At 53.1% G+C, this 27,283-nt stretch overlaps 13 protein-coding genes across 13 annotated transcripts; 7 read left to right on the top strand and 6 right to left on the bottom strand.

Annotated features, from left to right (window-relative positions):
- Positions 1-1,104: 1,104 nt before the first annotated feature.
- J4E82_004860 (uncharacterized protein) lies at positions 1,105-1,576 on the bottom strand (the record flags this gene model as incomplete). Its single annotated transcript, XM_051731134.1, has 2 exons — positions 1,105-1,522; positions 1,572-1,576. The coding sequence occupies 2 exons, from the start codon at positions 1,574-1,576 to the stop codon at positions 1,105-1,107; spliced, it is 423 nt and encodes a 140-aa protein (XP_051589069.1).
- Positions 1,577-3,003: 1,427 nt separating this feature from the next.
- On the top strand, positions 3,004-5,931 carry J4E82_004861 (uncharacterized protein; the record flags this gene model as incomplete). Its single annotated transcript, XM_051731135.1, has 3 exons — positions 3,004-3,536; positions 3,586-5,824; positions 5,893-5,931. 3 exons carry the CDS (start codon positions 3,004-3,006, stop codon positions 5,929-5,931), a joined length of 2,811 nt encoding a protein of 936 aa, XP_051589070.1.
- Positions 5,932-6,639: 708 nt separating this feature from the next.
- Positions 6,640-7,452, top strand: J4E82_004862 (uncharacterized protein; the record flags this gene model as incomplete). The annotated part of the gene is made up of 1 exon (XM_051731136.1): positions 6,640-7,452. The coding sequence occupies one exon, from the start codon at positions 6,640-6,642 to the stop codon at positions 7,450-7,452; it is 813 nt and encodes a 270-aa protein (XP_051589071.1).
- Positions 7,453-7,615: 163 nt separating this feature from the next.
- Positions 7,616-9,362, bottom strand: J4E82_004863 (uncharacterized protein; the record flags this gene model as incomplete). The annotated part of the gene is made up of 5 exons (XM_051731137.1): positions 7,616-7,951; positions 8,017-8,445; positions 8,514-8,588; positions 8,651-8,921; positions 8,977-9,362. The coding sequence occupies 5 exons, from the start codon at positions 9,360-9,362 to the stop codon at positions 7,616-7,618; spliced, it is 1,497 nt and encodes a 498-aa protein (XP_051589072.1).
- Positions 9,363-9,606: 244 nt separating this feature from the next.
- J4E82_004864 (uncharacterized protein) lies at positions 9,607-10,681 on the top strand (the record flags this gene model as incomplete). Its single annotated transcript, XM_051731138.1, has 2 exons — positions 9,607-10,392; positions 10,448-10,681. 2 exons carry the CDS (start codon positions 9,607-9,609, stop codon positions 10,679-10,681), a joined length of 1,020 nt encoding a protein of 339 aa, XP_051589073.1.
- Positions 10,682-10,717: 36 nt separating this feature from the next.
- J4E82_004865 (uncharacterized protein) lies at positions 10,718-12,208 on the bottom strand (the record flags this gene model as incomplete). Its single annotated transcript, XM_051731139.1, has 1 exon — positions 10,718-12,208. One exon carries the CDS (start codon positions 12,206-12,208, stop codon positions 10,718-10,720), a length of 1,491 nt encoding a protein of 496 aa, XP_051589074.1.
- Positions 12,209-12,656: 448 nt separating this feature from the next.
- On the top strand, positions 12,657-14,804 carry J4E82_004866 (uncharacterized protein; the record flags this gene model as incomplete). The annotated part of the gene is made up of 1 exon (XM_051731140.1): positions 12,657-14,804. The coding sequence occupies one exon, from the start codon at positions 12,657-12,659 to the stop codon at positions 14,802-14,804; it is 2,148 nt and encodes a 715-aa protein (XP_051589075.1).
- A 370-nt stretch (positions 14,805-15,174) lies between these two features.
- J4E82_004867 (uncharacterized protein) lies at positions 15,175-15,793 on the bottom strand (the record flags this gene model as incomplete). The annotated part of the gene is made up of 2 exons (XM_051731141.1): positions 15,175-15,244; positions 15,399-15,793. The coding sequence occupies 2 exons, from the start codon at positions 15,791-15,793 to the stop codon at positions 15,175-15,177; spliced, it is 465 nt and encodes a 154-aa protein (XP_051589076.1).
- Positions 15,794-16,427: 634 nt separating this feature from the next.
- On the top strand, positions 16,428-17,618 carry J4E82_004868 (uncharacterized protein; the record flags this gene model as incomplete). The annotated part of the gene is made up of 1 exon (XM_051731142.1): positions 16,428-17,618. One exon carries the CDS (start codon positions 16,428-16,430, stop codon positions 17,616-17,618), a length of 1,191 nt encoding a protein of 396 aa, XP_051589077.1.
- Positions 17,619-17,925: 307 nt separating this feature from the next.
- J4E82_004869 (uncharacterized protein) lies at positions 17,926-18,817 on the bottom strand (the record flags this gene model as incomplete). The annotated part of the gene is made up of 3 exons (XM_051731143.1): positions 17,926-18,462; positions 18,549-18,659; positions 18,731-18,817. The coding sequence occupies 3 exons, from the start codon at positions 18,815-18,817 to the stop codon at positions 17,926-17,928; spliced, it is 735 nt and encodes a 244-aa protein (XP_051589078.1).
- An 817-nt stretch (positions 18,818-19,634) lies between these two features.
- On the bottom strand, positions 19,635-23,538 carry J4E82_004870 (uncharacterized protein; the record flags this gene model as incomplete). Its single annotated transcript, XM_051731144.1, has 3 exons — positions 19,635-19,754; positions 19,806-20,668; positions 20,718-23,538. 3 exons carry the CDS (start codon positions 23,536-23,538, stop codon positions 19,635-19,637), a joined length of 3,804 nt encoding a protein of 1,267 aa, XP_051589079.1.
- Positions 23,539-23,906: 368 nt separating this feature from the next.
- Positions 23,907-24,650, top strand: VMA11 (v-type proton ATPase 16 kDa proteolipid subunit 2; the record flags this gene model as incomplete). The annotated part of the gene is made up of 6 exons (XM_051731145.1): positions 23,907-23,954; positions 24,008-24,025; positions 24,080-24,092; positions 24,143-24,225; positions 24,276-24,559; positions 24,608-24,650. The coding sequence occupies 6 exons, from the start codon at positions 23,907-23,909 to the stop codon at positions 24,648-24,650; spliced, it is 489 nt and encodes a 162-aa protein (XP_051589080.1).
- An 832-nt stretch (positions 24,651-25,482) lies between these two features.
- Positions 25,483-26,933, top strand: J4E82_004872 (uncharacterized protein; the record flags this gene model as incomplete). Its single annotated transcript, XM_051731146.1, has 5 exons — positions 25,483-25,762; positions 25,822-25,917; positions 25,988-26,112; positions 26,167-26,561; positions 26,612-26,933. 5 exons carry the CDS (start codon positions 25,483-25,485, stop codon positions 26,931-26,933), a joined length of 1,218 nt encoding a protein of 405 aa, XP_051589081.1.
- Positions 26,934-27,283: the final 350 nt, after the last annotated feature.

Genomic DNA, 27,283 nt, shown 5'->3' on the forward strand with positions numbered 1-27,283 from the left:
TTTGAGTGTTGGGGTGGTTGGTTTGGTTTGAAGGAAGTGTAGTGTAGTAGAGGAGTTGAAGGCTTGTTGTGTGATGATGGAAGCAAAGGGAGTCGGGCGTGAGGGTATTTATGTAGAGTGAGAGGGGTAGGAGATACAGGCTAGTGGAGGGGCTGAGCGCTAGACTCCAACGCAGTACAAACAAACATACGTCACTGTTTGAATGCTCCAGATGTGACGTCACAGGGAAGGAGCTCTGGGTGAGGGGGCTAGACCACGCAAGCGCGGGCGAGTACCCGCAGCTACGAACCATCACATGCAACGCACAAACCCAAGGAAGACGGTGGCACTTTTTGCAAATCCCGCTGTAGATCGTGATTATCATGCGTATCGCGTCATGGGCGATTGGGTTTCTCATCTGGCATTCGCTGTGTGCCTGAAAGATGCCCCTCTATTGCCCCGCCAGTGACGTCAGGCCATGGACCGCGGCTTGCATCAAGCTTGCGTCAAGTACAGCTGCCTAAACAAAGCACGCAAACGCTTGCCGCAAAGCAGGACAGTCGTAAATGTCACGCGCTCGTGTTTCAGCCCGAGAGTAGGCGGTCGCCGTAGCAATGCAGGGCCAGCTGAGTTCCATAGGCGTCGGTTCCGGAAGGTACTTGGTCCCGGAGGGGTTTACTCCGCTGCACAGGAAGCATACTGTGGCCTGGAAGCAGACAAATTGCCGTATGCAGATAGCCAACACGTCATGAAAAGAGCTCATCGAGATGGCTCCACCCGCAGTAACCTGGCAGCTTCGCCCAAGTGGGGGCAAGGGGCGAGGACAGGTGTACTTGTCGCGTCCGTGCCGACATCTGGACTACATGTACACAAGTCTAACCTTCATACGAACAACCACCGAAAACCTCACGCGACCGATGGCAAATTCAGGATACGCGAATGTGGCAGAAGAACCATGATGAATGGGGATTAATTGCCGCTGTGAGCGGATGATCTAATACCTCTATGGTACCAAAAATCTAAACCGAGAAACTTGGAAGGAACGGTGCGAATGGAGTCATGACAGCGCCTGTACCAGCAAGCCCACTGCCACTCGTACAGTCGTCCGTTGTAGGGTATCGTAACTTAAAGGATGGTGCAATGCGGTCTGTGTCCCTTGCGCTTGGGTCTTCCAGTATGCGTCCGGGACCTTGGACCAGGCCTCGGTGAGTCGGGTGGGGCCATGCGCGACCGTTCCTGTTGATCTTTGCGGATGATTTGCCTGCAGAGGTCGACAAAGGCCTCGTCCACGTTTGCTCTTCTCCGAGCACTGGTTTCAAAGTACGGTATATTCCACTCACGCGAGATTGCAAAGGCTCGTGGGCGTGGCACTGCTCGGTCATCTTCTAGATCTGACTTGTTGCCGATGAGGACCATGGGAACGTTGCTATCTTCCTTTATTCGTCGTATCTGCTCCCGAAGCTCTGCCAGTTCCCAGAAAGAAGACGCCGACGTTATGCTGAAGACCAGAAGGAACCCCTGACCGGTTTTCATATATAGTTCCCTATCGAGTGTAAGTCTTGAGCTGTAATGAGCCTCGGACGGTATGTTACCTCATGGCAGCTACTTGAGATTAGTCATGGTTTCTGGGTGCATGGGGCATCTGTCAAGACTTACTGAATTGCTCGGTGCCTGCAGTGTCTAGAATCTCCAGGATGACATGGCGGCCCTGGAGTGGGTCAGCGACGGGGTAACGAGAGCAACTTGAAGCAGACGCACGTCAACATCAAGCACCTTGCGGTACGAGTCTTCGATGGTAGGATCATAACTCTCTATCCATACATTCTGCACGAATTGCGCTTTGAAGGGGTCAGCATTCTGTAACAATGGCGAGCACTCGAGGCGGTAACCTTACCTGTTAGGCAGCTCTTTCCGACTCCACCTGTAGCGCCACCGTCGTCAGCTGTCTTCTAGTTGCTGGCGGTGTCTAACTAGCTTACCAGAACCAAGGACGACTATGTGGTACTCCCGTTGCGACATGCTGTGGATTTGCGTGAGCGAGCAGCTTGCTGCGAGGCCAGGAGGAAAATGACGAGAAGTGCTCCTCGCCGCCTTCTGTGGCGGTGTGTGCCACAGAGGGACGAGCGGCTCAAAATCGCCGTCGTCTAGCAGAGGCTAAGCGGTCACAGTCGCCGTGCTGCTTGGACACTGCGTCTGTACCAGCGAGCTGAGTCGGGCGGTGCGCGTCGTACTGCGCTCTGGGCCAACCACACTTGTCAGCGCATGTATTTCTAGATCAAGCTGGGCCCAATCAGAGAAAAGCAGGCTTGGATGCATCAATCAACGAGCCATCAGAGCAGCTCGACTGCATGCATGCGCGGGCAAGTTTGTGTAACTCACCTGTTTGAAGCGCGAGGTTGGGGGGCTGGGGGCAGATTTTTCCCGTCACGTGAAGGTCGAGGTGGGAGAGGGAAACGGCGTCGCGATAATCAGGGAGCAGTCGAGAAGAAGGTAGCGAAGGCACATGCATGCAGTAGACTTGGTAGGGCTTAGCAGGAGATATGCTAGGTGTTCGGCTCTGGGGTGCAGCCCGTACAGCCCGTAATTATGCCAAAAAAACAAAGCGCCGAGATGCTGGGAGAGGGAAGGAGACGAAGACGTCGTGGCCAGTCGCGAAACGAAGCCAGGGCGTCGGGACAAGCTCCAATCTATGATAGCGTGGTCCTTGTATCGAGTCGTGCACAAGAAGGGTTCGCAAGGCTGTCGAGCAAGCATCACAGTCGACGTAATTATGGCCCATGGAGACGACCCGGTTCCCCGACGCCGCCTGCAACTGAGTCGTGAAAAGGCTGGGCTGGCGGTTCCATGTTCCATGTTCCATGTTCCAAGGCTAGGGAGCAGGGCACCCAATAAGGGTCCCGTGATCCGGAGCAGGTCTGGCACGTGCGCCAGGGCACTGCAGAGGTGTGTGCTGTGAAGCCGACACATGGTGGATAGTAGCCGAACGACGACGACGCCGACGACGAGCTGCAATTCCACCCGACCATGCGTTTCCATGCGGCCATTGCCCTTGCAGCATGTCTCGCTCCGGCAGCTGCCATCTTCGAGGACGACGCTTATCACATTGACTTCCACTATGCGCTGCTAGGCCTTCCTGCACCAGAGGCCACCTTCTTCCAGAAGCCCTATGCCGGCTCCAAGGCGTCTCTGCTGTATTCCATCTCGCAGAACCAGACCATCGGCGCTATCAACCCCAAGGACGGCGCATTGGTCTGGCGCCAACACTTGGCCTCGCAGCCCGGCCAAAAAGGACACCTGCGCTCGGGAAACGAGCAGGATACCGTCATCAGCGCTGTTGGAAACCGCGTAACGGCATGGAGTGCTTCGGATGGCCGGCTCGTGTGGGAGACTAGCGTCGAGGGCGCCGCAGTCGAGGATCTCGAGATACTGGAGCAGGAAGATGGCATGACCATCAGCGCGGCCAAAGACGCCATTGTCCTTACTACCGACGGCAGCAGCAGTGTCAAGAGGCTCGATGGCAAGACTGGTCGCGCCAAATGGACCTTTGAGGATACCAGGTAGCTATGCCAAAACACCGACATGTAGTAAACGCTGACTTCTTCACAGCGGAGATACGCCCTTCCAGGTCTCGACCTCACCCACCACCATCTACTACATCGCCCTCCACACGCCCCTGCTCGGAGGCTCCAAGCTCCGCGTCACGTCCCTCAACCCCATTACCGGCAAGAAGCTTGACCAATACACCCTCAACTCCGACACTGAGATCTCCTCGCGCGACCGCATCCTGTTCGCTGGAGCCAACACAGCTGCCCCACTACTGGCGTGGACCGACAAGGCGAACAAAGTGCTGAAAGTGAACATCATCGGCTCCAAGGCTGTGTCGACCTTTAACACGCCAGGCGACGAAGTAGTAGAGAGCATCGTCCTGCATGCTCCCAACCACATCAACTCGCTCGCCCATTTCCTCGTCGAATACCAAACCGCCGTCGGTCATTCCGCCGAAGTCTACCACGTCGACCTCAACAAGCAAACCATCTCCAAAGCCTACAGCCTCCCAGAGCTTAAGACGAAGGGAACATTTGCTACAAGCACATCCGACGCCAACGTCTACTTCACCAGGCTTACCGAAGACGAAGTCACTGTCTTCTCTTCTGTTTCGCACGGCGTATTAGGTCGCTGGAATGTCAGGGGCTCTCCGACACTTGCGGGCGCCTACCCTGTGCATGGTCAGTCTGAGGTTGTCCTGAAGTCTGGCGTCGCTAGCGCTGTACGGTCCGCTGTCCTGTACTCCAACGGACAGTGGGCACTCCTGCGAAACGATGAAATCGCCTGGACCCGGCCCGAGTTTTTGTCGGGCACTGTCTCTGCAGTCTGGGCCGGCCTTCCTGAGGAGGAGGCCTTGGCACAAGCACTTGCCGATGAGAGCCACCGTAACCTCGTCTCCGCTTACATCCACCGTGTGCAGAGGCATATTGAAGATCTGAAGTACTTCCCAGAATGGGCGCAGAATATTCCCCAGCGCATTTTGGGTAGTGTGGTTGGCAAGCCCAAGGAAACCACAGTCGACGATATACAACAAGATACCTTTGGCTTCCACAAACTGGTTGTCGTCGCCACCAAGACGGGTCGCATCGCTGCCCTCGATGTTGGATCGCGGGGCAAGGTCATGTGGAACATGGACCTTGGCCAGTTTGCGCCCGATACAAGCTTCCAAAATCCGACTCTGAAGGCACACAGTGGCTACGTTGAAGTGAGGGATGCCAACTTCCAGGGCTCGCTGTTCATCAATTCGACGACTGGTGGCCTTATTTCTCCCGACAAGATCAAGGTTGAGGTTCCCCTCGCTGCCAAGGGACAAGAGCTTGTTTCTTTTACCTTGGTTGACGGTACTCTGAAAGGCTATCTGGAAAGTAAGCCTGGTTCCGAACCAGTATGGAGTTTCACGCCACCTGTTGGAGAGAAGATCGCTGGCTACGTCGCCCGACCAGTCAAGGATCCCGTTGCGTCTATTGGCAAAGTGCTAGGAGACAGGAGGGTACTATACAAGTACCTGAACCCCAACCTTGTCCTAGTTACGGCAGTCGTTGAATCTGCGCGGTCCGCTTCCATCTACTTGATTGACTCTGCATCCGGACAAGTACTACACACTATGTCACACAACGATGTTGATACCACAAGACCCATTCCGGCGACCGTCTCAGAGAATTGGTTTGCGTACGCGCTGACTATCGATGCTGCATCTGGTGCTTCATCTCGTGGCTACCAGCTTGTCGTTTCTGATCTTTACGAATCTCCTCTCCCTGACGACAGAGGACCATTGGGCGCTACATCTAACTCTTCCACTGTGCAACCCTCTGGCTCGAACGGAGATGCCGCGAAGCCTTATGTGATATCTCAGAGTTATCAGGTACCAACAGAGATTACACACATGAGTGTTACGCAAACCAGACAGGGTATCACCAGTCGCGAACTCCTTGTGACTGTACCTGCAGTCAACGCTATCATTGGTATTCCACGGACGGTCATTGATCCTCGCCGACCAGTCGGCCGTGATCCTACTGCGCAAGAAGCTTCTGAAGGTCTCGTCAAGTATACACCTGTCATCAACTTCGACCCGAAATGGCACCTTACCCACAAGTACGAAGTTCTGGGTATCGAGAACATCATCACGAGCGAGAGCGGAATTGAAAGCACCAGTCTGGTCTTTGCCTATGGCTTGGATATTTTCGGTACACGAGTTGCACCCAGTTTTGCCTTTGATATCTTGGGCAAGGGCTTTAACAAGATTTCCATGCTTCTTACTGTTGTTGGATTGTTTGTTGGAGTCTTGTTTGTCGCGCCTTTGGTAAGTTCATACAATTCCCACCTTTCACCGTACTTGTGCATTACAAAGCGTACTGACAATCTCTCTAGGTCAAGCGAAAGCAGATCAACACCATGTGGACAATGTGATCGACTACCAAAACACGGCCCTCTGAAGAGAATAAGCTTTGAACGCATTCAAGTCTCCAGAAGACTTAACTACATATACACGCCCCAAGGTCCGACGCTGCTTAACAGCGCTAGCCTAGTAGTTGCCGCCATCAGCGCGGCCCTACTGCACGTCTCTGATTGAGACCACTCGTACCTGAGATGGCGCATGTAGTAGAAAAATATAATCGTGTCAAGTCAAACTTTGCACCTATCAATTTGTAATGCATGACGGCTGTACCCGAATAAAAGTAACGATTTATATCCGTTTATCTCCATGCAGAGAAACGTCAAGATCCAAAGCCGTTTTCTCCAATTACGTGGGGCGGTAAAATAGGCTCTAACATATAGCGTCTTTTCTCCACCCGCTATTCCTCCACTAACGTCACCGTTTGTAATGAACAAAGTCCGCACTGGCCGGAGATAAGGACATCGACTACCTTTTGGTACAATGATGCAAGTGCCGTGCTGGGACGCCGACGTGAAAATAGCTGCGTATAGCTATATATACATGAATCGCCCTCTGTGCTGCTAATGTGAACAACAACATAATACAACACTCGATTTATATCAACCTCCACTACGACCAACATAACAAAAATCTAGGAACAAGTTACCTACTCAACAGGAAGCAACCAAAACATACCACCTATTGAGCTCATATCCACCTACACACATCAAGACAGAATCATGACGGACCAAAAGCGCTACACCAATAAACTAGAGAGATCACGCATCCTAGTGATCGGCGGAACGTCAGGCCTCGGCTACAGTGTAGCAGAAGCATGCCTCGAAAACGGAGCTTTAGTGACTATCAGTTCGTCAAATAAGTCACGCGTGGACAATGCTGTGTCCAAACTCAAGGATGCCTACCCATCAGCAGCCGACTCCAGCAATCCCCGCATTTGGGGTCTTACCGTTGACCTGGGAAAACCGGACACGCTGGAACAAGAACTGAAGACGCTTTTGGATAAGACAGTAGGCAGCATGCCAGAGGGAAAACTCGACCACGTCGTCTACACCGCAGGAGATAAGCTGGCAGAGATGAACTTGAGCGATATGACAATGTCGAAAATCGTAGCCGCAGGCCAACTCCGTTTCTTCGCCCCTCTCCTCCTGGGAAAACACCTCCCCAACTACCTTGTCCAGTCCTACAAATCCTCCTACATCATCACCACGGGCGCCGTGTCCGAGAAGCCGATTCCCAACTGGAGTGTCGTCGGTTCGTATGCTGGAGGTGGGCACTCCATGGTGCGCGGTCTAGCTCTCGATATGAAACCTATTCGTGTTAATGGTGTGAATCCTGGAGCGGTGGAAACAGAACTTTGGGATCATTATCCGCAGGAGCAGAAGGCGGCGATTATGAAAGCTATGGAGGGCAAGATGGCGACGGGGAGGGTTGGAAGACCGGAAGATGTAGCGGAGACGTACTTGGGGTTGCTGAGAGACTACAACGCCGATGGGTTTATGGTGAGGACGGATGGCGGTGGATTGTTGATGTAATTAGAGTAGAATCTATGTAAGCATCTCATGTCCCTCACGGCATATAGCAGGAATTCAAGGTATTCTCAAGGTTCAAATGATGGTGTATATCATCAAACCTTGTTGCCGCTCCAAATAGCAAAAGTTTGGGACGCAATTCAACCCACAAGCACCAACTAACACTTCAGTCTCCCGTTCTCTTAACCAAAACCCTCAACCCTTTGCTGTCCAGCTTCGCCACGGGAATGAAGAAGTCATGCGCCAGTGTAACGTCCTCGACATCGCTCTCATGTAGCTCAAACTTGTATCGCCTGAACATCATGCCCAACGTGAGGTACAATTCGATGTAAGCCAAGTTGATGCCCAAACAAGATCTGGTTCCTCTTCCGAAGGAGACCATGAAGCGCTCCAAAGGAATACCCTCGGGTGTCTTGGGATCATCGAGCCAGCGCTCTGGAATGAATTCGTGAGAAGAAGGGAAAATCGTTTCATCTTGCGAGACGTCAGGAATAGTCATGGACTTTGTGACATGCTAGTCAGCAGCAGAAGCGCAAGTGGATCATCAAGTGGAGGTGAATTACTTACGATGCAGGTATTTGCGGGAATCACCCACTGTCCATACTTCAAGGGTGTCTTGTGCGTCCTAGGATTCCTTGCACTTAGTCCGTACGACATTCGCGCTGTCTCCATGATGATGGCTTTGAAATAGGGCATCTTCTCTAGCGGACCCAGTTCCAGTACATCTCGGTTGGGGAAGGCTTCGACGAGCTCTCTATGCAAGCGCTCGTAGATACGTGGGGTGTTGATGATGTGGAAAGCTGCTGTGGAGAGCGAGAAGGCGGTTGTTTCGACGCCGCCACCGATGATGATTTGCGCCTCATCTGCAAGACGTTTGTGTGTTTTGTCTGAATCTGGGAGCTTGGAGCTGAGGATCTCTTGGAATATGGTTTTCTTTGCGTCGTTGGATTTTATTTCTTCGCCTTCGAGAGTTCGCGCAATGAGATGCCAGTTATCCTATCTTCCGTGTTAGGCTGATATAACACGGTACGAAGGAGATGGGGAGAGAAGTGGCTGTTACGTACCTGCTTGAACTTGAGTATTGACTTTGCTGCTGGCTGGAGCCAAGCGGTGATTCGATCAGGAATACTATTCATGACCTAGAACAACAATCAGCTTTCTGTGTCGTTTGACTAAATTCTGATCCATAGATATATCCTACCGGAAGTATCATGGGAAATTGTGTAGCGACGTGTCCTACGCCGCCAATCTTGATGAAAGCGTCATGAAAGGACTCAAAGTTGGGATGTTTAAGTTGATTGTAGTTGAAGCCGAAGAAGTAATCCATGATGATGTCGCCGGTCAGGGCGGGAAAGGCATGAGAAAGATTGAGCGGCTCTGCGGAACCCTCAAACTCTTGCATCCGCACAGAAAGAGTGTCGACATGGCGATAGATGATGTGAATGAAGTCAAGAATTGAGCGACGCGAGAACCTGATGGCAGGTGTTAGTCTTTTTGGTATCTGACGTCGCAGTGCAAAGATCATACATATGAGCCACGGCTGCCCGGCGTCGCTTGTGTTGCTCGGCATTGACAGTGGGAAGCAGGCCGCCCGCACACCCAAACCTTTTGTCCCATCCTTCCTTGTCAAGATGGAGATTCTTGGCGTAGACTTGTTCGTAAAAAGAAGGATCTCGTATGTGTAGCTCATCAGGCGTCACTCGTACGATAGGTCCATACTCGTCGTGTAGCTTGGAAATCTGTCTAGAGTACTGCCCTTTCAACACTATCTCGTAATAGGCCTCGTACCAGCTTGAAACAGCCGCTATCCTCGGTCCAGGAAAGCGCGATAGTGGGTGGAAATATAGGCGGTAAAAGACACGTGCGACGAGAAACCCAAAGTATGCCAGAACGCACAGGACGGGTAGAGACATGATGGCTGGCTGTCAGAGCGAAAAAGAAATGAACACGCGGCAAAGCGCTCTTTTGACTAGATTGAGATCCTACATGTCGCTAAGGCAAGTGATCACTTCCACACTGGTTATGGCATAGAGTGGGTGTGTGAAGACCCGGCATTTTGGAACTCACGGCCTTGCCGCGACGAATGTAGAGAGGTGGAAGATATAAGGGTTGGCCTGACCCCGCGAGCGCATGAGAGCTCTTGGAAAAGAACACAGCATGTCGGCCGCCCCACCCGATGAATCAGCTCCTCAGGGAAACCTGGAATCCGTACTGCATCTCGATGTTGATACGGCGAGTAATAGTGACAGCGACTCGGCGTTCGGCAGCGAGTCGACGGCATCAACGTCTATTGCGTCGACAATTCTGAATTACGAATACTCCAATGGGCGACGCTACCACGGCTATCGCTCGGGTGCTTACATCCTACCGAACGACGAACAGGAGCAGGATCGCCTCGACTTGCTACACCACATATTTCTGCTTATCCTAGGCGGCAAACTCTACGATGCGCCTATTCCACCCGCTCCCCAGCGTGTCCTTGACATTGGTACCGGCACTGGCATTTGGGCCATAGACTTTGCCGACGAGCACCCAGGCGCTCAGGTCATAGGCACCGATCTCAGTCCCATCCAGCCGACATGGGTACCGCCCAACGTCAAGTTTTACATTGACGATGCCGAATCCGAATGGGTCTACAGTCCCGACGAGGCCTTTGACTTTATCCACTGCCGTACCATGTCTGGTAGCATCGCCGATTGGGACAAGCTCGTCCAGCAGACGTTTACACACACCAAGCCCGGCGGTTATGTAGAATTTCAGGAACCGCTCGCGCTGTGTGAATGCGACGACGGGACTATAGACTTGGCAGTCGACATGTTGAAGTGGCAGGACCTGTGTCTCGATGCCGCTAAAAAGTTCGGCAGGGACATCCGCGCAGGGCATACCCTGAAGCAGAGGATGACGGATGCGGGGTTCGTCGACGTACACGAAAAGCTTATCAAGGTATGTATACATGCAAGCTAAACCAATCTGCACAGTATGCTAACAAGGTATGTAGGTCCCTATTGGACCCTGGGCCAAGGACGCGAAGTTCAAGGAGATCGGCCGCTACCAACGCGAGCACATGTCTATGGGCATAGAACCCTACACATTCGGCCTCTTGGGCAAGGTCATGGGCTGGACTGAATCCGAGTGCCGGGTTATGATTGCCAAAGTGGTTGCGGATATCAGGAGAAGGGATGTACACATGTATATTCCATTCTACTTTATACACGGACGGAAGCCGGAGTAGGACGTACATGACATATATCTATATAACACCAACCAACTACATTCGCCGTTTGACCCGCGTGAGAGCCCTCTCAACGACAGTTCTGCCTAGCTGTGGTATACTCCGTACACCATCCATCTCTTGGGCTTCGTCCTCATGCTCTTCCTCTACAGAAGTTGGCACGACTGTGACTTGGTACTGGCGCGGTGGATCTTTCAGACCCGGCCAGATGTCTAAGGGTAAGTAGTCGCCCTGAGCCAAGGTAAACTGCTCCCTTGCGCGCTCATCTTCAAGCCGCAGTCTATCCAGCTCCTTTTGCGCTTCTTCGGCTTTCCGTTTCGCCTTTTCGTGCCGTCGTCGGCGTGACGAGATCTCAACGAGGAGCTCGGCATAGGCAAGATCGAAGCGCTCGTAGAAGTCGCGCTGATTCTCCCAATCTTCGATGCCGCTGATTAGGCTGGGCCGCGTGTCTTGCAGCCACGAAGCATAGAAAGAGCGTGAGGTAACGATATGACCCTTGACTTGGCCAGTAACTTGCGACACCATCTCGAGTATGCTTGAGAGAGCTGAGGATTCGCTGCGGACGTGGCGGATGTGGTTCTCGATCTGGCCGAGGAGGAAGGTCATTTCAGAGCCTCGTTCCTGGATCTCGTTGACGACGTCTTCCACTTCCTGCGCGTCCTTTTGCAAAACGTTTAGCATGTCGCGGCGCTCTTCTTCGCTCATGGGCTCAGGCGGTGCGGCACCATCATCCCCGGAGTGGACTGGCGCATCTCCTGTAGCTTGTGTAGCAGCGGCGGAACCTCCTTCTGTATGACGCAAGGCTGTTATGCATAGATCGTAGTGTTGTACAAGCGACTGGAATGCCTGGGCAGCTTCCTTTGCGTGGCCCTCGAGGTTGTGGTATAGGCTTGGTATAGGACTCGGAGTAGACGTGGTTGCGGGTGTTGTGGGCACGTTCTCGATGGAAGAGTAGATGTTGTCGAGGCTTGTATCAAAGTCACGACAGCTCTCATCGAGGGCGGCATGGGCGTCGGTATAGCGGTCTATGCAGGCGCGCAGTGCGGTCTGGAGGTTGGAGACAGCGGCGCTGTCGATGAAGTCGTAGAGATGCTTCTGCGGAGTGCCCTGAGGCTGCAAGGCGGCTTCGATGGGTGTTTCGCGGAGTACAGCGAGGGTAGAGTTGAGACCGGCAAAGGACGTGTCGACGTCGTGGAGCAGCTGCTTGTACTCGGCCTGCACCTCAGCCTCAACCACGTCTATGCCGCGGCGGACGGCTTCCAGAGCATCCACCTGCTGCTCCACTATGTTGCGTATGGATGTGTTCTTCGCAGCGACGACCGCGTTCTCTTCCAAGAGGTCACGTGCCGTGTTTACGATTTCGGTGGCTCGCCATAGTACCGTCTGGGTGTTGAGTGCGCGTTTGGCGGCGACGAAGTGGTTGACGAGATGCTCGAGAGTGAGGGACTGGGTCTGGTCCTGGTCCAAAGACGTTCTAGAGGCAGCGCCACTGCTGGTGGGAGATGCAGGAGAGGGTGGAGAGGCCATGATGTTGGCGACGACGAGGGCTTATGTCAAGCATAGTGGCCGTAGTGCCGGTGGAGTCGTGGTGGAGGGAAGGATGCAAAAGGCTGGGGTACGTGAAGCATGACAGCTGCGGGCTAGGATCGTGCTTCCGGGAGGGGCTTGGCGGGGGCTAGGGCTGCATTAGGAACAGGGAGCAGGGTCCACCACTGCGGAGACATTGGCATTGCGTGCTGAAGATGCTATCAAGGGCTGGCATTGCGCCATTCAACCTATTCTTGCGCCCACCATCGCCTCCGCCTAACGGATTCTTGCGCAACCTTTTGTCGAGTCGCCGTCACACTCGCTTCGCCGCATTCGCCGGTACAACCAGACAGTTGGGGCTCGCACGCGATATTGGCCCGGAATCTCGACAACGCCCGCCGCTGCGACACATGAATTGAACATGGCCTCGCATACCGCCCACGCCACCATGACCACCACCACCACGACCCCAAAGCAAAGGCGGCTCTCATGGCGCGCCCGCATCCCTTCGCCTGACGACTTCACCGCCGCCACATCCACCGACCCGCACGCTGCTCTAATGCAGGGCCACGACCACGAGGGGCTCTCGGAGCGGACCAGACACTTGCACGGCGGTACAGACGACGCTGAAGAAGCCCAGGCCAACAAGTCTAAGAAAATGGAGAAGATGATCACGCCATATCTCGCACAACATATCCCTCAGCAGTACAATCCGCTCGGGGCCAACAGCCCAGGTCAAGACGAGCGCCCGCCCACTGCCAACACCAAGTTCTGCTACCGCCATCGTCCCGATCTATTGTGTCGACGACAAGCAGACGAGCCGTCCATGGAGCAACTACAAGAGCAACTCGGCAGGGAATCCCAGGCTGACCAGCAGAGCATTGCCAATGTCTGGTCGCTCTTCTCCGCTGCCCCGTCTCGCCATCGCAACCTCATGCTGCAAGGTATCCTCGCTCAGTGCTGTTTCCCTCAGCTCTCCTTCATATCCTCGTCCGTCCGCAATCTCATCAAGATCGACTTCCTCGGCGCGCTCCCCACCGAGCTGGGCTTCAAGATCCTCTGCTACCTCGACACAACCTCGCTCTGCAAGGCCTCGCAAGTCAACCGAAGGTGGAGACAACTGGCAGATGACGACGTCGTTTGGCACAAGATGTGCGAGCAACACATTGACAGGAAATGCACAAAGTGCGGCTGGGGGCTCCCGCTGCTCGACCAACGTCGTCTGCGGCACGAGAAGAGACGGATACAACTACGCGCATCTGGACGGGGTCTCAACGAGTGGTCGCCCAATATCACCCCGCAACCAGAAACCTCCCAATCGCATGCCATACTTGCTCATCGATTGTCACAAGACTCTGGCGCCAATGTTGGTGCTAAGCGCTCTGTACCAGAAGACGACTCCTCACCAGAGGCGTCCAACAAGCGAGCATGCACCAGCAACCAAGCAAACCAAGACCAAGTCACAACCTACTTTGACCATCCCAAGAAACGACCGTGGAAAGATGTCTACAAGGATCGATACAAGGTTGGTAGCAACTGGAAGTACGGACGCTATTCAACGCGCACCTTCAGAGGCCACACCAACGGCGTCATGTGCCTGCAGTTCGATGACGAGGTTCTCATCACGGGCTCTTACGATGCCACGGTCAAAGTCTGGGATATCAAGACGGGCCAAGAAATACGCACACTTACCGGCCATACCCAAGGTATCCGGTGCCTGCAGTTTGAAGACAGCAAACTCATCACCGGAAGCTTGGATAATACAATCAAGATTTGGAATTGGCGGACGGGCAAAGAAATCAAAACCTTGACTAGCCATACCAATGGTGTAATTGGCCTGCATATGGCGGACAAGCTCCTGGCATCTGGATCTTCTGATAATACCATCGTGGTACACGACTTTAGCAATATGAAGCGCACCACACTAATGGGACACACGGATTGGGTCAATGCCGTCAAAATTGATCTGCCTTCACGTACTCTCTTCTCTGCATCCGACGACATGACAGTCAAGCTCTGGGATCTCGACACCCATCACTGTATCAAGACATACGAGGGCCACGTAGGCCAAGTTCAACAAGTGCTTCCCCTTCCGCAAGCCTTTGAAATTGACGAAGACGACTTCGTCGCAAATGCAAACAACGACACTTCTGACACGGCCTCTCTCGCCTCCGATACCACCCAATCTTTCGCCCAACCCTCGTCTTCTTCTTCGCACAACTACAACCATCCCGAAGAACCATGTTTCTTCCCAGACGAACCCTCTCGTCCGTCACCACCCTCCTACATGCTCACTGGCTCCCTCGATGGCACGATCCGTCTTTGGCACGTGCCCTCTGGCCGCTGCGTCCACCGCTTCTTCGGCCATGTCGAGGGCATCTGGTCGCTTGCTGCCGATTCCCTTAGATTGGTCAGTGGGGCCGAGGACAAGACGATCAAGATCTGGGATCCCAGAACGGGCAAACATGAGAGGACGCTGACAGGCCACACAGGCCCTATTACTTGTGTGGGCTTGAGTGATGAGAGGGTTGTTAGTGGTAGTGAGGATGGTACGGTGAGGGTGCATTGTTTCGTGGATGAGGGACGGGATTGTTGATGATTGAATGACTGCATAAACGGATACTATTGGATTTATTCTTGTTGCGCCATTGTTGCGCAATTTTAGCGATTTTCTTCTTCTACTGGCCATGGGCAGGTTTAGGTCCCATGTAGGGTTATTGTGGTTTTGGGTGTATTTTATCTTGTCATCATACCTCTTTGATGTCCAGATGGGCGTTTTAATAGATACCCTCCTTCTGTCTTTAGCGAAAATCAATCTCTGGTTGTCTTCAAGATATGCAATGTTTGATGTGTCTAGGCTTAAATCTGCCCTATGTCGATGTATCTACGGATCAATCTTCAGGGATCCTGGCGAGAAGTTGTGTATGGATGGCTTGAAACCATAGAGTACGGTCTGAAGCGATCGCCTAGAGGTCATCATCACTTTCTGGTGCGTTGACACTCCCCACTGTGAAGAAATGCCTTCCAACTTGGCCGCTGGAAACTTCAGAGATAGCGAGTGACTCAGAAGGTACGTTGTTCGAGTTCATCTTTCTCCGGCCATGAGCGCATGCCCTACTCTAAAATGTTCCCTAATCTCGCGTTGTGTCCATCACGAGATGTCGACCTCTAATATGCAAACCTCGCTCACCATTCTAAGCTCAAGCTTTCAACCCAGCTGCCTTTCTTCTCGACTTTTTGCGCACTCACGATGTTCGCGTTGCCCAGATCTGCCCCGTAGAGATGTGCAAAGCAACCTCGTCCGACCTCTTCCCATTTGAGTTCAGCCTTCTTGTCCGCATGAACCTGCCCGTCGCCATCGGTACCCGCGGCCAGCGCCTCGTACTTGATCTTCAGTAGCCACAGCTCCGAGACGTCGCTGAAGAACTTGTCGGCGGTGCCAGGGACTTGCTCTGATGTCGAGAGATGGATGTAACCGTCATTGCGGTCGAGATCTGAGAGCGGAAGACGAGCGGGGAGGGGTGATGGCGGGGCAGAAGGCAGGATCTTATATAAGCAGGTTGGGAGGGGCGAGGGCGCTGGCATTGTGGCGTCTATTTTCGGATTGCGAGAAAGTGGAAAACGCGGTATGCAATGTGCGGTGAGTGGTGGTCTGTGACGTTGCGGGAGAATGGATAGTAGTTTGGGCAGCAGGAACTAGAGAGCGTCACAAGTCGCGAGAAATGCATGTTATGCTCGTGATTGGCCGAGGCGAGATTACGTGAGACCATTTTTTTAGACAGCGTACCACTGTTCAAACATGCCCTTCTGAGCGCCACAAAAGCCAGCCTGATTGTGGCACTTAGGCAACATGTCGCGTCCGTCTTTTCACCGTACACCTACCCATTCGCGACACATCACCAGGTTTTCCTGCATCTCCCCGCCGTCCGGTGCATTTACGTCATTCTGTTCGGGCAGCCTCGCACATTCGCAAGCTTTGGGTGCAGAAGGGCCACCGCAGAACACGTTGGCAACAAAGGACACCTACTCATGAGACCATAAACACTATCGGGCGCCTTTGGAGACTAAACACTATTTTTGCGCATTCCAAACAACAAGATCCGGCAGTGACTACCATTCACATGCGCCCACAGTAGTCGTCAGGCCAGGTGTCGCACGGTTGGTAGGATGCCCCTATCAGCAACAACAGTCGCCCTATCTGCAAGCCAGCCCGACAAACATGGTCCAAACACGGCTCACCCAGGATGAGATGCGCAGTCTCTCAGAAGAGCAAGGGAACGGCCGGACTCGCTGTTGTTTACAGGCGACTGCCGCGACCGCAACGGGGTCACAGGTCGCATTTGACTATCTCAATAAAGGAGCTGCGAACGTCATATTCAAGATTCGGCCAGAACTCAGTCCCAGCGCCAAACGATTTCAGTTCGTCGATGTATCCCCCAAGGACAAGCTGTCTGGAGTAACCACACCAGTAGCCCACCAAAGCCTGATGGGTACAGTCCTCAGAGTCCCAAGGGGCGGCCAAAAGCACCTTTCATCCTTAGAAATACTTGACGGGTTCGAGCATGCAATCCGCCCACTCTTCTTACCAGGTGCCCGTAACAAAATTCAACTAGACCGGGACCTTACCAAACACCTGATGGATCATGAGGGCGTGCTATTGCTCCCAGACGTCATGGACCACCTTTACACTCGAGTTGAAAAGCTTACATTTGCAAACACGCAGTCGCGACGAAAATGCTGGGGGATACTCCTGCCCGACATGTCGCCTATACCAGGGAAATCGATAACGCTAGAAGTGAAGCCAAAGTGGCTTGCACAATCTCCAAACGCACCGCCTAAGGCAGTCCGCTGTCGCACCTGCGCAATGCAAGTAGCTGTGCCCAAGAAACGCGACAACTACATCTGTCCACTCCAGCTGCTCCATGGCAATTCCTCATCGCTGCAACCTTGGTCACAGACAACAGTCATGCGACAATTCGAAGGAGGAAAACCACCAGCCCCAGTAGTCACATCAGCCATTGCAAAAGCTCTCCTAGACTACGTTACAGTAGGCGACGGTATTACTTTACTACAACACCTCCTCAATCTGCAAAGTTCCCTTGATCCTCGCGGCGTCCTTTGCCGACCCCAGGCGGACACTGGAACATTTGATGATAACCTCCGCCTTGCAATGACATTGAGAGACTGTTCAATGTTCATCAAGATCTCATACAACACAGCGGGCGTCACTGCGATTGAGTCGAAACTAGGCGATCTCGACTTCAAGTCCGCCGAAAAGATTGTCGATTGGACGGACAAGGAGAAACAACTCTTACAAGACAGCTCTTACACTAAGAGTGTAAAAGAAGGTCCAATATGTTGGCTCCAGCGGGTACAAGGGGTGAGTGATATTGTCCAGGTATGGAAGTAAGCGTTTGCGAAGGTTCTATCATGATACATGTTTTTATGTTTTTTTTTATCAAGTTTTATTCTGGGCTTGCAACGGATCGGGTTATTATATAGATTAAGATGGGCGCAAGCCTGAAGACTCATGTCTACAAAACTTAATGTATGTACTAGTCCAAAGGAAGACTCAAAAGAGCGAGGGAACTACGCAAATTTCATAGCACCAAGTGCGTCCACACACACACATTCATTCCGCCATAGCAAGGCCACAAGAAAAAAGGAATTTCAACCTTAATCACAAGTTGCAAGGTTCTATTCTATCTCGTAATATCTTATTTTCCAACATGTCCCCATTCACTCTCACTGTACACCTTACCAAGCTCATACCACCCTACCTCTTCTTTCTCCAAACCACCCCAAACTCTCTTCGCCCACTCCGTCGATGTACTCTCCGCAATCTCCTTCCACGGCAATGCCTCACCACTAAATTCATGCAACGCCAAAAAGCGCGGCGCCTCCTCGGTCACATCACCAACCTGAAATTCGTTGATGACAGTTGCGTTGCTAAGTTTAAAGCGGCGTGAGCGCACAAAACCAGGTGCGCGTTCGAGCATGGGGATGTGTTCTTGACGGTACCAAGCATCGAAATCATCAGTGGATGCTGCGTCTTTTGGAGGGTCTAGAGCGGCGGAGATGAGGAATTTGGGTGGGGATGAAGTGGAGCCCTCGACCACCTGTACCTCTTCGTAGAAGCGGATGTCGAAGCGGACATTTTTGTACACATCTTCGATTAGGTCTGCGCCTGGTGGTTTGATGCCTTTGAAACCTTGGCTATCTTTGTAGGATAGGTCCGGGAATTCGTAGAGTGTCTGTAGGGGGGTTGTGGTTAGACGGGATTTCCGGAAAAGGCGGCAGTGCAGTACAGAGGTTATGAACTGAAAAGATGAGCACTTACCAGCCATGGAGCTTCGTTACTATAGTAAGGACGTGAAAGCTTTTGCTGCAGAGCCGTATAGCGAGCAGCGGATGGTACACCGGGAAGGACGAGGACCTCTTTGGCATGCGTCTTTTCACTCTTATGTCAGCTTCTTCACTCCTTTGCCGTGAAACTCTGCCAACCAAGAGCAGAATACATACATTCTCGTACCAATCACAAAACTTCTCGGCAGACAGTTTATCAGGATGCACGATACGCGAAGAAACCCACAGCACACCGCGTGACATGATTGCGAATATGAGGTTATTCAAACTTTGTGGTTCTTTGACTGTGCGAGCGAAGAAGTTATCAACAAGACGATGCTGTGATGATCACAATGTTTTGACACGATGGTGATAAGCAAAGACGTCGGAGGTACTACTACACTGAGATCAGATCAACCCCGTCATGTGATGTTGGGGGAATAGGACCGACAACTAGTCATAGCCCTGGACACCAAGGAACACGTTATCCAACTAAGCCTCCGTAGTATTAGTAAAGACGGGTGGAGTTGTGGGTACCCATGTCCAGCATCGGCACCAGCGGTTAATTCAAGTCTCAGGGGACGGCATCGGGTTGCGATTGAGAGAACTGGTCGTTGTGCCAAATCGAACTTCTATCCGATAGTAGAGAGAAATAAAACGGTTACCAAACTCGCTAAATCGCATCCTCAGATTATAGTCTTCAACAATCGCACTACCTTGTTTGCCTCCAAACACATTTTGAGACTTGTTGCCCTTATGAATCCATGAGATCAATCACTGCGCGACTCTATTATGATACAAATGTACTCTTCTTTGACCTTGGAGAAGGGAGTAATAATCAATGTGATCGATCCATTGCCGCCGCCCGCGGCTCGGTCGAGGCACTTCCTGAGCTTCCCTAACCGTAATGTCGTATGCCACCGTTGACAAGTTTGATGACAAGGAGAACTGCAACGTAGTCGTCAGCGGAATGGGTCGTGCAATTGTAGCTCTACGGCTATGCAGTCGCTACGGCTTTCGTGCTCATGTGTCCGAGAGTAGAGGCTCGACGTTGAGGTTTTGTTGCGGGCTACCGTCAAGCCTAGCTCTTCTCATATGCGCGCTGGACATCGAGCGACTGCTTTCCACCGTTTGCAGTCTGCCAGAAGTCAAGACTGGCAATGACATCGGTACCCAGTTCGTCTTCATAGGAGTATAGGATCTGGACATGGTCAGCATTCTGTATAGATGTCATTTGATGCAGTTGACTTACTTCGCGTGTCGATGTGTGCAGCCATCTAATATTCTTGGCTGTGATGATGTGCACCAGACCTCCGCTCTCCATATGCCGTATCTCAATAAAGCTAGGCTCAAAAGCAAGAATATAGGGATTGAAGATAGCGAAAGCTTGTGGAGTGCCCTCCCATGTAATCTTCCAGTCGGGTCTCGCTCGCCAGCCGTTGCGGTTGACGAAGAATGAGTAGTCCGTGTAGCATAAGAGGAACTCGCTTGCCATACGCTCGATGTGAATTGGTTTGATGTTTTCTTTCCGTACGACAAAGTCGAGCGAAGTATCTGCTTGGTCGAGAAGCGATTGCGTTTCGAGCGTCTCCAGACTGACGACTTCGAAACCGCGCGCGCAGCCAACGCAGAGCTTGGAGCGCAGGAAATGTATCGACGTCGATTCGGTGGGGATGTAAAACTCTTTGTACGGCTTGAGCTGGTCTGCTCCGCTGGTGGAGAGCATCATCTTCGCGAATCCTGACTTCTTGTTCTTGTTGCCCATCTGCTCCTTCGGCTCGTACACCTTGATGGTCGTCGAGAGGGCGGACGTCTTGACTGCAGCAACCAACTGTTGCCCTAAGCAGATGCCGGCCTTGAAGAAGTTGGCGTGGCAAATCTTGCGTGGTCGTTTGACCATAGCCTGTGATTCGTCCGACTCCAGGGCCTCGGTTGAGTAAGAGTACAGCGTCTTGTCGGCCAAGACAAGCACGATTGCGTGTTGTTCGAGAACCTCGATTTGAGTTACGCCCTTGCAATCCAGTACACGCTTGGGCCGCATCGAAGCGTCCTTTGGCTTTCGTTCCACAACGTAAACACCAGCATCCGTACCAAGAGCCAGCTTGCGACCTCCGTCTGTTGAGCGTTAGTGTGAGACTTTTGAGTGCGACAGTTGAATACATACCCAGCGGAACAGCGCAAGTGACTCTGATGGTCGGAGAGAAGAAGCCCTCGTTGACGATCGTCTTGGTAAAGATGTTACTGCGCTCCCTCAGACTTCGCTGCTGCGTGTCGATGTGCTCCATCCACTTCTGTTGAGAGATTGGAGTGCTGGCAAATAGTGTCAACTCGTAACCGCCTTTTCCAAGGTGCTTGAAGGTGATGGGATATCCTTGCTGCTTTGGATCGTTGTTCTTTGGAGTGGCAGCTGCGATAGCCTTTCCGGCAATCAAGTTTGCCGATGGCCTTTTCGCAATGCCTAATTTGGGGTTGACTTCCTCCATTTGTGTGATGACCAACAATTCTAGTGGTATGGGCTTCTTGTAGACTTTCTGTTCTTCGCGCTTGTTCACGGTCTTTGCCCGGACCAGCAAGACCGCATGGTCAAACAAGTAACACGTGATGTCACCGGTGGTTTCTGTTGGAGTCTTCTTCAAAGTGCCCTTGAACACCAATTGTCGGTTCTCATCGGTCAGTTTCAAATCCACGAACTCTCCGGGCCTGAACTTGAGGTCCTTGTTGAGCTGCATCAGATTGAAATGGTTTTCTGCCTTTCCGGATTCCACGTTGACCTTTGATAGAGTCTCTTTGATGATTTTGATAACCTTGGGGATGTCTTCTTTGTCCGGATTATCATCGGCCGTGTACTTTGCAATGTTCTCTAGGAGCAACGGGTACCTGGCCAATCTCGTTGTTGGCTTGGTGAGATAGCCGTTCAGCTCGAGCTTTCGCGACTCCTTCATCCTCTCTACCTCATCGACGAACTTGGCGAATCCGGTGTTTGTACGTTTTTCATGCTCAAACTCGTACTTACCGAAGAGCTGGTTCGCACCGTACTTGATGAAAGGCGCAAAATGTGGCACATACTCGAGGAATATGTCTCCAACGTTTCGAACCACGGCCTCTTTTTGCTGGCGCCTTGTGAGCTGTTCGGCCATGCGAGAGTTGACCATGTAGACTTCTTGGCAATTTGAAAAGACTGTGCGGACAAACTTTTCGCGGCGATGCTCGGGGATAGGTGAAGTAGCGGGGTTACGGAGGGGCTTCATCCAGAAGTCTCGGAGATACTCCAGGTCTTTCACGAAGTCGCGCTCGGTATACATGAGCTCAGAAATGACTTCCTGCCGCTTTTGTTCCTTCTCCGATACACTGTCAGAGATCTCCTTAGGCACCGTGTTGATCCACAGTTTCTGCTCTTCATTGTCTTTATCCTCGTGCAAACTCGCCCTGGATTCCTCACGCTTGAGACCAGGCTGAATGCGCATGTTGAGGCGAGCCTGTTGTTCAAGGCGGCGTGGGCAAGCGATCGAGTAGCACAAGCGGTCGCGTGTACACGTGGGAGAGTAACATTCAGTTAGAAGAGTGAAGACGCCATTGATCTCAGACTTGTCCTCCACCATGGTCTCACGGAACTGGTATATCTCGTTGGTGGAATCTCGCAACCGGTGGGCGTATGTGACATCGTGAAAGAATTTTTGGGCGTCGAGGGAACGACCGAGGAGTAGTGCTAGATTACGATCCGTCGTCTTGATAATGAAGGAGATGAGATCAACTGCATCTGCACCCGTAAAGGCACTCTTGTACACAAGCCCGTCCTTTTCTTTCTCTGTCAGGCCAACTCGGTCCTGGAAAGTTTCGGCGACTCTTGATAGCAAGGCGGGATAGACGAGAGGAGCGCGCCGTTGAGCAGCAGGAACTTGGTTAGCTGTTGAGAGCGATGTCATGGACTGGTTGGAGGTTCTGTTGTTGCTGGCGTTGCTACCCAGAGTCTGGGTGGAATCAGGACGCGACGTCATGGAAGACATGGTGCTTGTCCGCTCTGACGGGGGCACAATGGTCGAGGCCATGGACATGGTGCGGGACTGGTTCGGCATGTTGCCTTGGCTGATGCTTCTGGGATTTGGCGGGAGTCCAGCGTTCATGTGGGATTGTGGGTGTCCGGGCGGTCCCGGTGCCATTTCAGAGCCGCCGGATTCTCGCCTCCGATTCGGTATAATCCTGCCGCTCATCGTCTGTGTGTGCTCTGGGACTTGGGTGTACGAAGTCATGGACATTGTGCGCTCGTCGGGGCGTTCTGGCACCACACGTCCCTGGGCCGTGGTGCGTGCCATGTGGTTCATGTATGGTTGTTGGCGGAAGGTGTTGGCTTGCGAGGGGTGCGAAGGGCCGCCAGGAGTAAACTGCGGGCGCGGATTCAGAGCAAGCGACTGCGAGCGATACGGATCAGAGTTCATGGCAGGGCCAGGGGGCCCGGGAAAGCGGTTGGGTATAGGCTTGGTGAAGGGGGGCTGCCCCGGAGGGGAGGTTCTCGGGTCGAATCGCTGGGGCTGGCCGTATGGCTGGCGCTCTGGGCGAAGCGGCTGGGGGAGGTACTGGGGCTGCGGCTGGCGTTGAGGCTGCGGTGGTCCCTGGTGGTATCGTGGGTCTTGGCCGTAGCCGTTCGGCATGGGGCGATTGTACTGATTCTGAGGGTCCATGGGCCGCTGCTCTCCGGGGCTGGGGCCCTGACGCTGATCGTACTGAGGGTGAGGGCGACGATCATAGCCATTGACTGGCTGGCGCAAGGGCGGGGCGCGCTGCATCATATCGGCGGTCTGGCTGGACATTGTGGCAGCTCTATCGGGCATGCGCATATGAGACTGCGAGGTCATGGTCTGCGAGCGGCCGGCCATTTGGGGACTGGCGCCGAAGATGTTGGTGAAGGCGGTTTCCCGTGCGCCCGTAGGCTGTCCATGGCTGGGGCCGCGCGCATATTCTGGACGTTGCTGGTTCCCGTAGTCGGCCATGTCTCTTCACGCAGTCTTGCCCGGGTCGGGCCTGTGTGCCGCGGGGGGTTGTGTGGGTGAGAACAAGGGCGACTCGGACAGGTGGGGTGAAAGCCGCCCAGCGAGGACCCAGGGCCGTCCGGAATAAAGATGGTGGTTATGGTGGGTTGGGTGCGGAATGAGGGCGAGTATGGGGTAGTCGTATCCATGCATCGTGTGTATGAGAAGCGCTGGCCAGGTGCTGCCCCAAACCGGTTTAGCGCCCTTTCTCCTACGAACGCCCAGCGCAACGACTATCAATCATTCAACGCATCCCCCATCACGCGCCGCTGCCGACTTCCCAACTACTACACCCCGCCGAATACCTGCGTCCACACCGAGCAGGCACCATGTCGTCAAACGAGCTCGCGCCCAGCTTCGCGCCATTCTTTGGCATGGTGAGTGCTTCGCCTTCGCCGTGTTGATGACTTCATAGCTAACCTCCAACCAGAGCGGAATCGCGTTTGCTGTGAGTGGCACTGCTCCCACATAGCTGTCGAACTAATATACGAACCCTGGCCAGATGATCTTTGGATGTACCACGCCCGACACACCCACCTGGACGTGCATGAGCTAACGGCAGCAGGCGCGGGAGCTGCCTATGGCACAGCCAAAGCAGGCATCGGCATCGCGGGTATCGGAACATACAGGCCAGACCTGATTATGAAGGTACGAGTTGAGTACCTAGCATACCTCGGAGCTCTGTCTAACCAGACCAGTCGCTCATCCCCATCGTCATGTCCGGTATCTTGGCCGTCTATGCCCTCGTCATATCCGTCCTCATCGCCAGCGACATTAAGCCGCCGCCGGACAACACATACTCGCTGTATGCTGGATTCATGCACATGGCTGCTGGCTTGTCAGTCGGATTGTCAGGTTTGGCTGCAGGCTACGCGATTGGAATCGTGGGAGACGCTGGCGTGCGCTCTTTCATGCGCCAATCGAGGATCTTCGTCGGCATGGTCCTCATCCTCATTTTCGCTGAAGTTCTGGGTCTCTATGGGTACGTCGACGCGACTGACAACGGCTGGCCGACGACTAACATTACCAGACTCATTGTCGCTCTTATCCTTAACACCCGCGCAAGTGGTTGAGCATAGTCCTGTGAGAAGCACTTAACTTTATGTTATAGCGAACAAGCGAACAAGGCGGACACGGAGATGGATTTTGTACGACTACATGGTGTAGAAACAGTTGACGAGCATGCAAGCATGGAGTTGCAATATTTGGGTTTGCAATACACTGGAGTTTGGGCCAATCTAGTACAATCGAACAGCATGTTATTCCCGTATTGAATCGAAAGTGACAGACAAGATGGCAGAATGCTGGCGAGTAGACTGGACTTGCGTTGATGTTGTCGGATACCAAGACTGTCGTTTAAGCTGCAACCAGCTGGGTGGATCGTTATATCCGTTAATGCGTTGTCTAACGCCCGAGTTTGAACTTGATTAGCCGTGTCCGGGTTCGATACAGCCTTCGCGACGCATGTTCACGCGTTAATACAGAAACGATTGTCTACTTGCAGAATACAAGCTGGGTAAGCCTAAACGAGCTCGTCGAGAAGTGGCGTGCCGTCTCATCTGGCTTAAGTCGGCTCTATTTCAAGCCCAATCCCACGTCCTGCGTCATTGCAGTGAGTACCACCCCGCAGCACTTGTCGCGCCCGCTTATAGTCCCCTTGGCCGTGGTTCTCGAGTGCTACGAGCCCGGCCCTTCCGCCTGGTTGACTTCCACGATACATTTGCTTACTACACAAACAAAGCCGAAGATTGACCCCGCCGTTGCCTGTGCCTGCTGCCATGTGTTGCTTGAATTACTGATTCCTGGATGAGCCCTGACAGCACTGCAACCCTCGATCGCACCCACTACTCGCACCACCCCCTCGCTGCTGCCGCTGCCGCTGCCGCTGTCGCATAACCCGCCACCATGACGACTACCTTCAAGAGCATGCTGCACCCCATGCAGCACCACCGGGACAAGAAGGAGGCCTCCTCGCCGTCGCATTCTGGCCCGCTACACGACCGCACCGATTCCGCCATGGACAGGCCGCGCGAGGAAGAGAAGCAGCATCTGGCGCAATGGGAGGCGCAAAAGCACACACTCAGCCCCGACGAGATTGACATCGATCCGGAAAAGAAGCCTGTTGGCCACTCCTCCAAGGTTCTGCGCCAGGAAGACTTTGAGCTGATTAAGACACTGGGCACGGGTGCGCATGCGACTCCACGCCGCCAGACACAACAAGACTGGACGCTGACTATACGTCAGGTACATTTGCGCGCGTGTGGCTGGTGCGATTGAAGGACGCAAAGGCGGGCGACGAGAACAAAGTCTTTGCCTTGAAGATCCTGCGCAAAGTCGATGGTACGTCTCGCTCGATGCGCTCTGAACGTACTCTCTTGGTATGCGCCTCTACAGCTACTGACCCTCCCAGTCATCCGTCTCAAGCAAGTTGAGCATGTTCGGAACGAGCGCAATGTCCTTGCCAAGGTTGCCGGCCACCCTTTCATAACTACCATGGTCGCAAGCTTCCAATCGCTCGACTCTCTCTACATGGTGGTACGTAGCGACACGTCTTCATAAGCGCTAGTCATTGGCTGATGTGACGGACAGCTTGACTACTGCCCCGGCGGCGAAGTCTTCAGCTATCTGCGGAGAGCACGGCGATTTAACGAGCCCACCTCACAGTTCTACGCTGCTGAGATTGTCCTAATATTAGAGTTCCTCCATGAGAGGGAAGGCGTTGCATATCGCGACCTGAAACCCGAAAATATACTCATAGACGCCGAAGGCCACCTCAAGCTAGTGGACTTTGGGTTTGCTAAGAAAGTAGAAAATAGAGAGACCTACACACTCTGCGGCACACCCGAGTATCTGGCACCCGAGGTCATTCGGAACACAGGTCACGGTACAGCAGTCGATTGGTGGGCATTTGGTATCCTTGTGTACGAGTTCCTCGTAGGACAACCGCCTTTCTGGGACCAAAACCCAATGAAGATCTACGAGCAGTACGCGGCTTTCAATTCATGTTCAAGACACGAGTGCTAACATGTTTTAGGATCGTGGAAGGTCGTGTGCGCTTCCCTTCTGCCATGTCCCCCACTGCGCGCGACCTCATCTCTGGCCTCTGCACAGTCGACACATCCAAGCGACTGGGTAACGTTGCAGGCGGTGCTCAACGTGTAAAACAACACGAGTGGTTTAAGAACATTGACTGGGTGAAACTGTACAACCGCGAAGTCCAAGGACCTATTGTGCCACACCTAAGGGGACCCGCCGATACACGCAACTTTGATGAATACGAACCCGAGTCGGAGAAGAGAGACCCATATACCAAGGAGTTGAGCGACAAGTGGGAGGAGAGCTTCAAGGATTTCTAGGCCTCGCAAGAAGAGACTAGAAGATAGCAGATAGTCTTGGATATGACATGAAGAGCGAAATCAAGACAAAGGGAGGACGTTGGATATGTGGCATGGAGTCCACAACGAAGCCTTGTAGATCAAAGGGGAAAGGGGCCTCATGCTTGATACGGGTTGTTTTTCTTGCTATGACGAGTACCCCCATTGACACGCACGCTATACGTGCTGCGTGGATACTATTGTTACGTTTCGACACGAAGCGCAAACAAATCATATGGAATGTGAAAGCATCCTGGATATGAGTGTCCCATGATCATTCCCATTGTCATCGTCTACGTTCAACCACCCGAGACTTGTTATTGTTGATGTAA

This window comes from Alternaria postmessia (assembly GCF_024291825.1).
Source record: "Alternaria postmessia strain BMP 2775 chromosome Unknown scaffold_24, whole genome shotgun sequence".
In the NCBI taxonomy this organism is placed as follows: domain Eukaryota; kingdom Fungi; phylum Ascomycota; class Dothideomycetes; order Pleosporales; family Pleosporaceae; genus Alternaria; species Alternaria postmessia.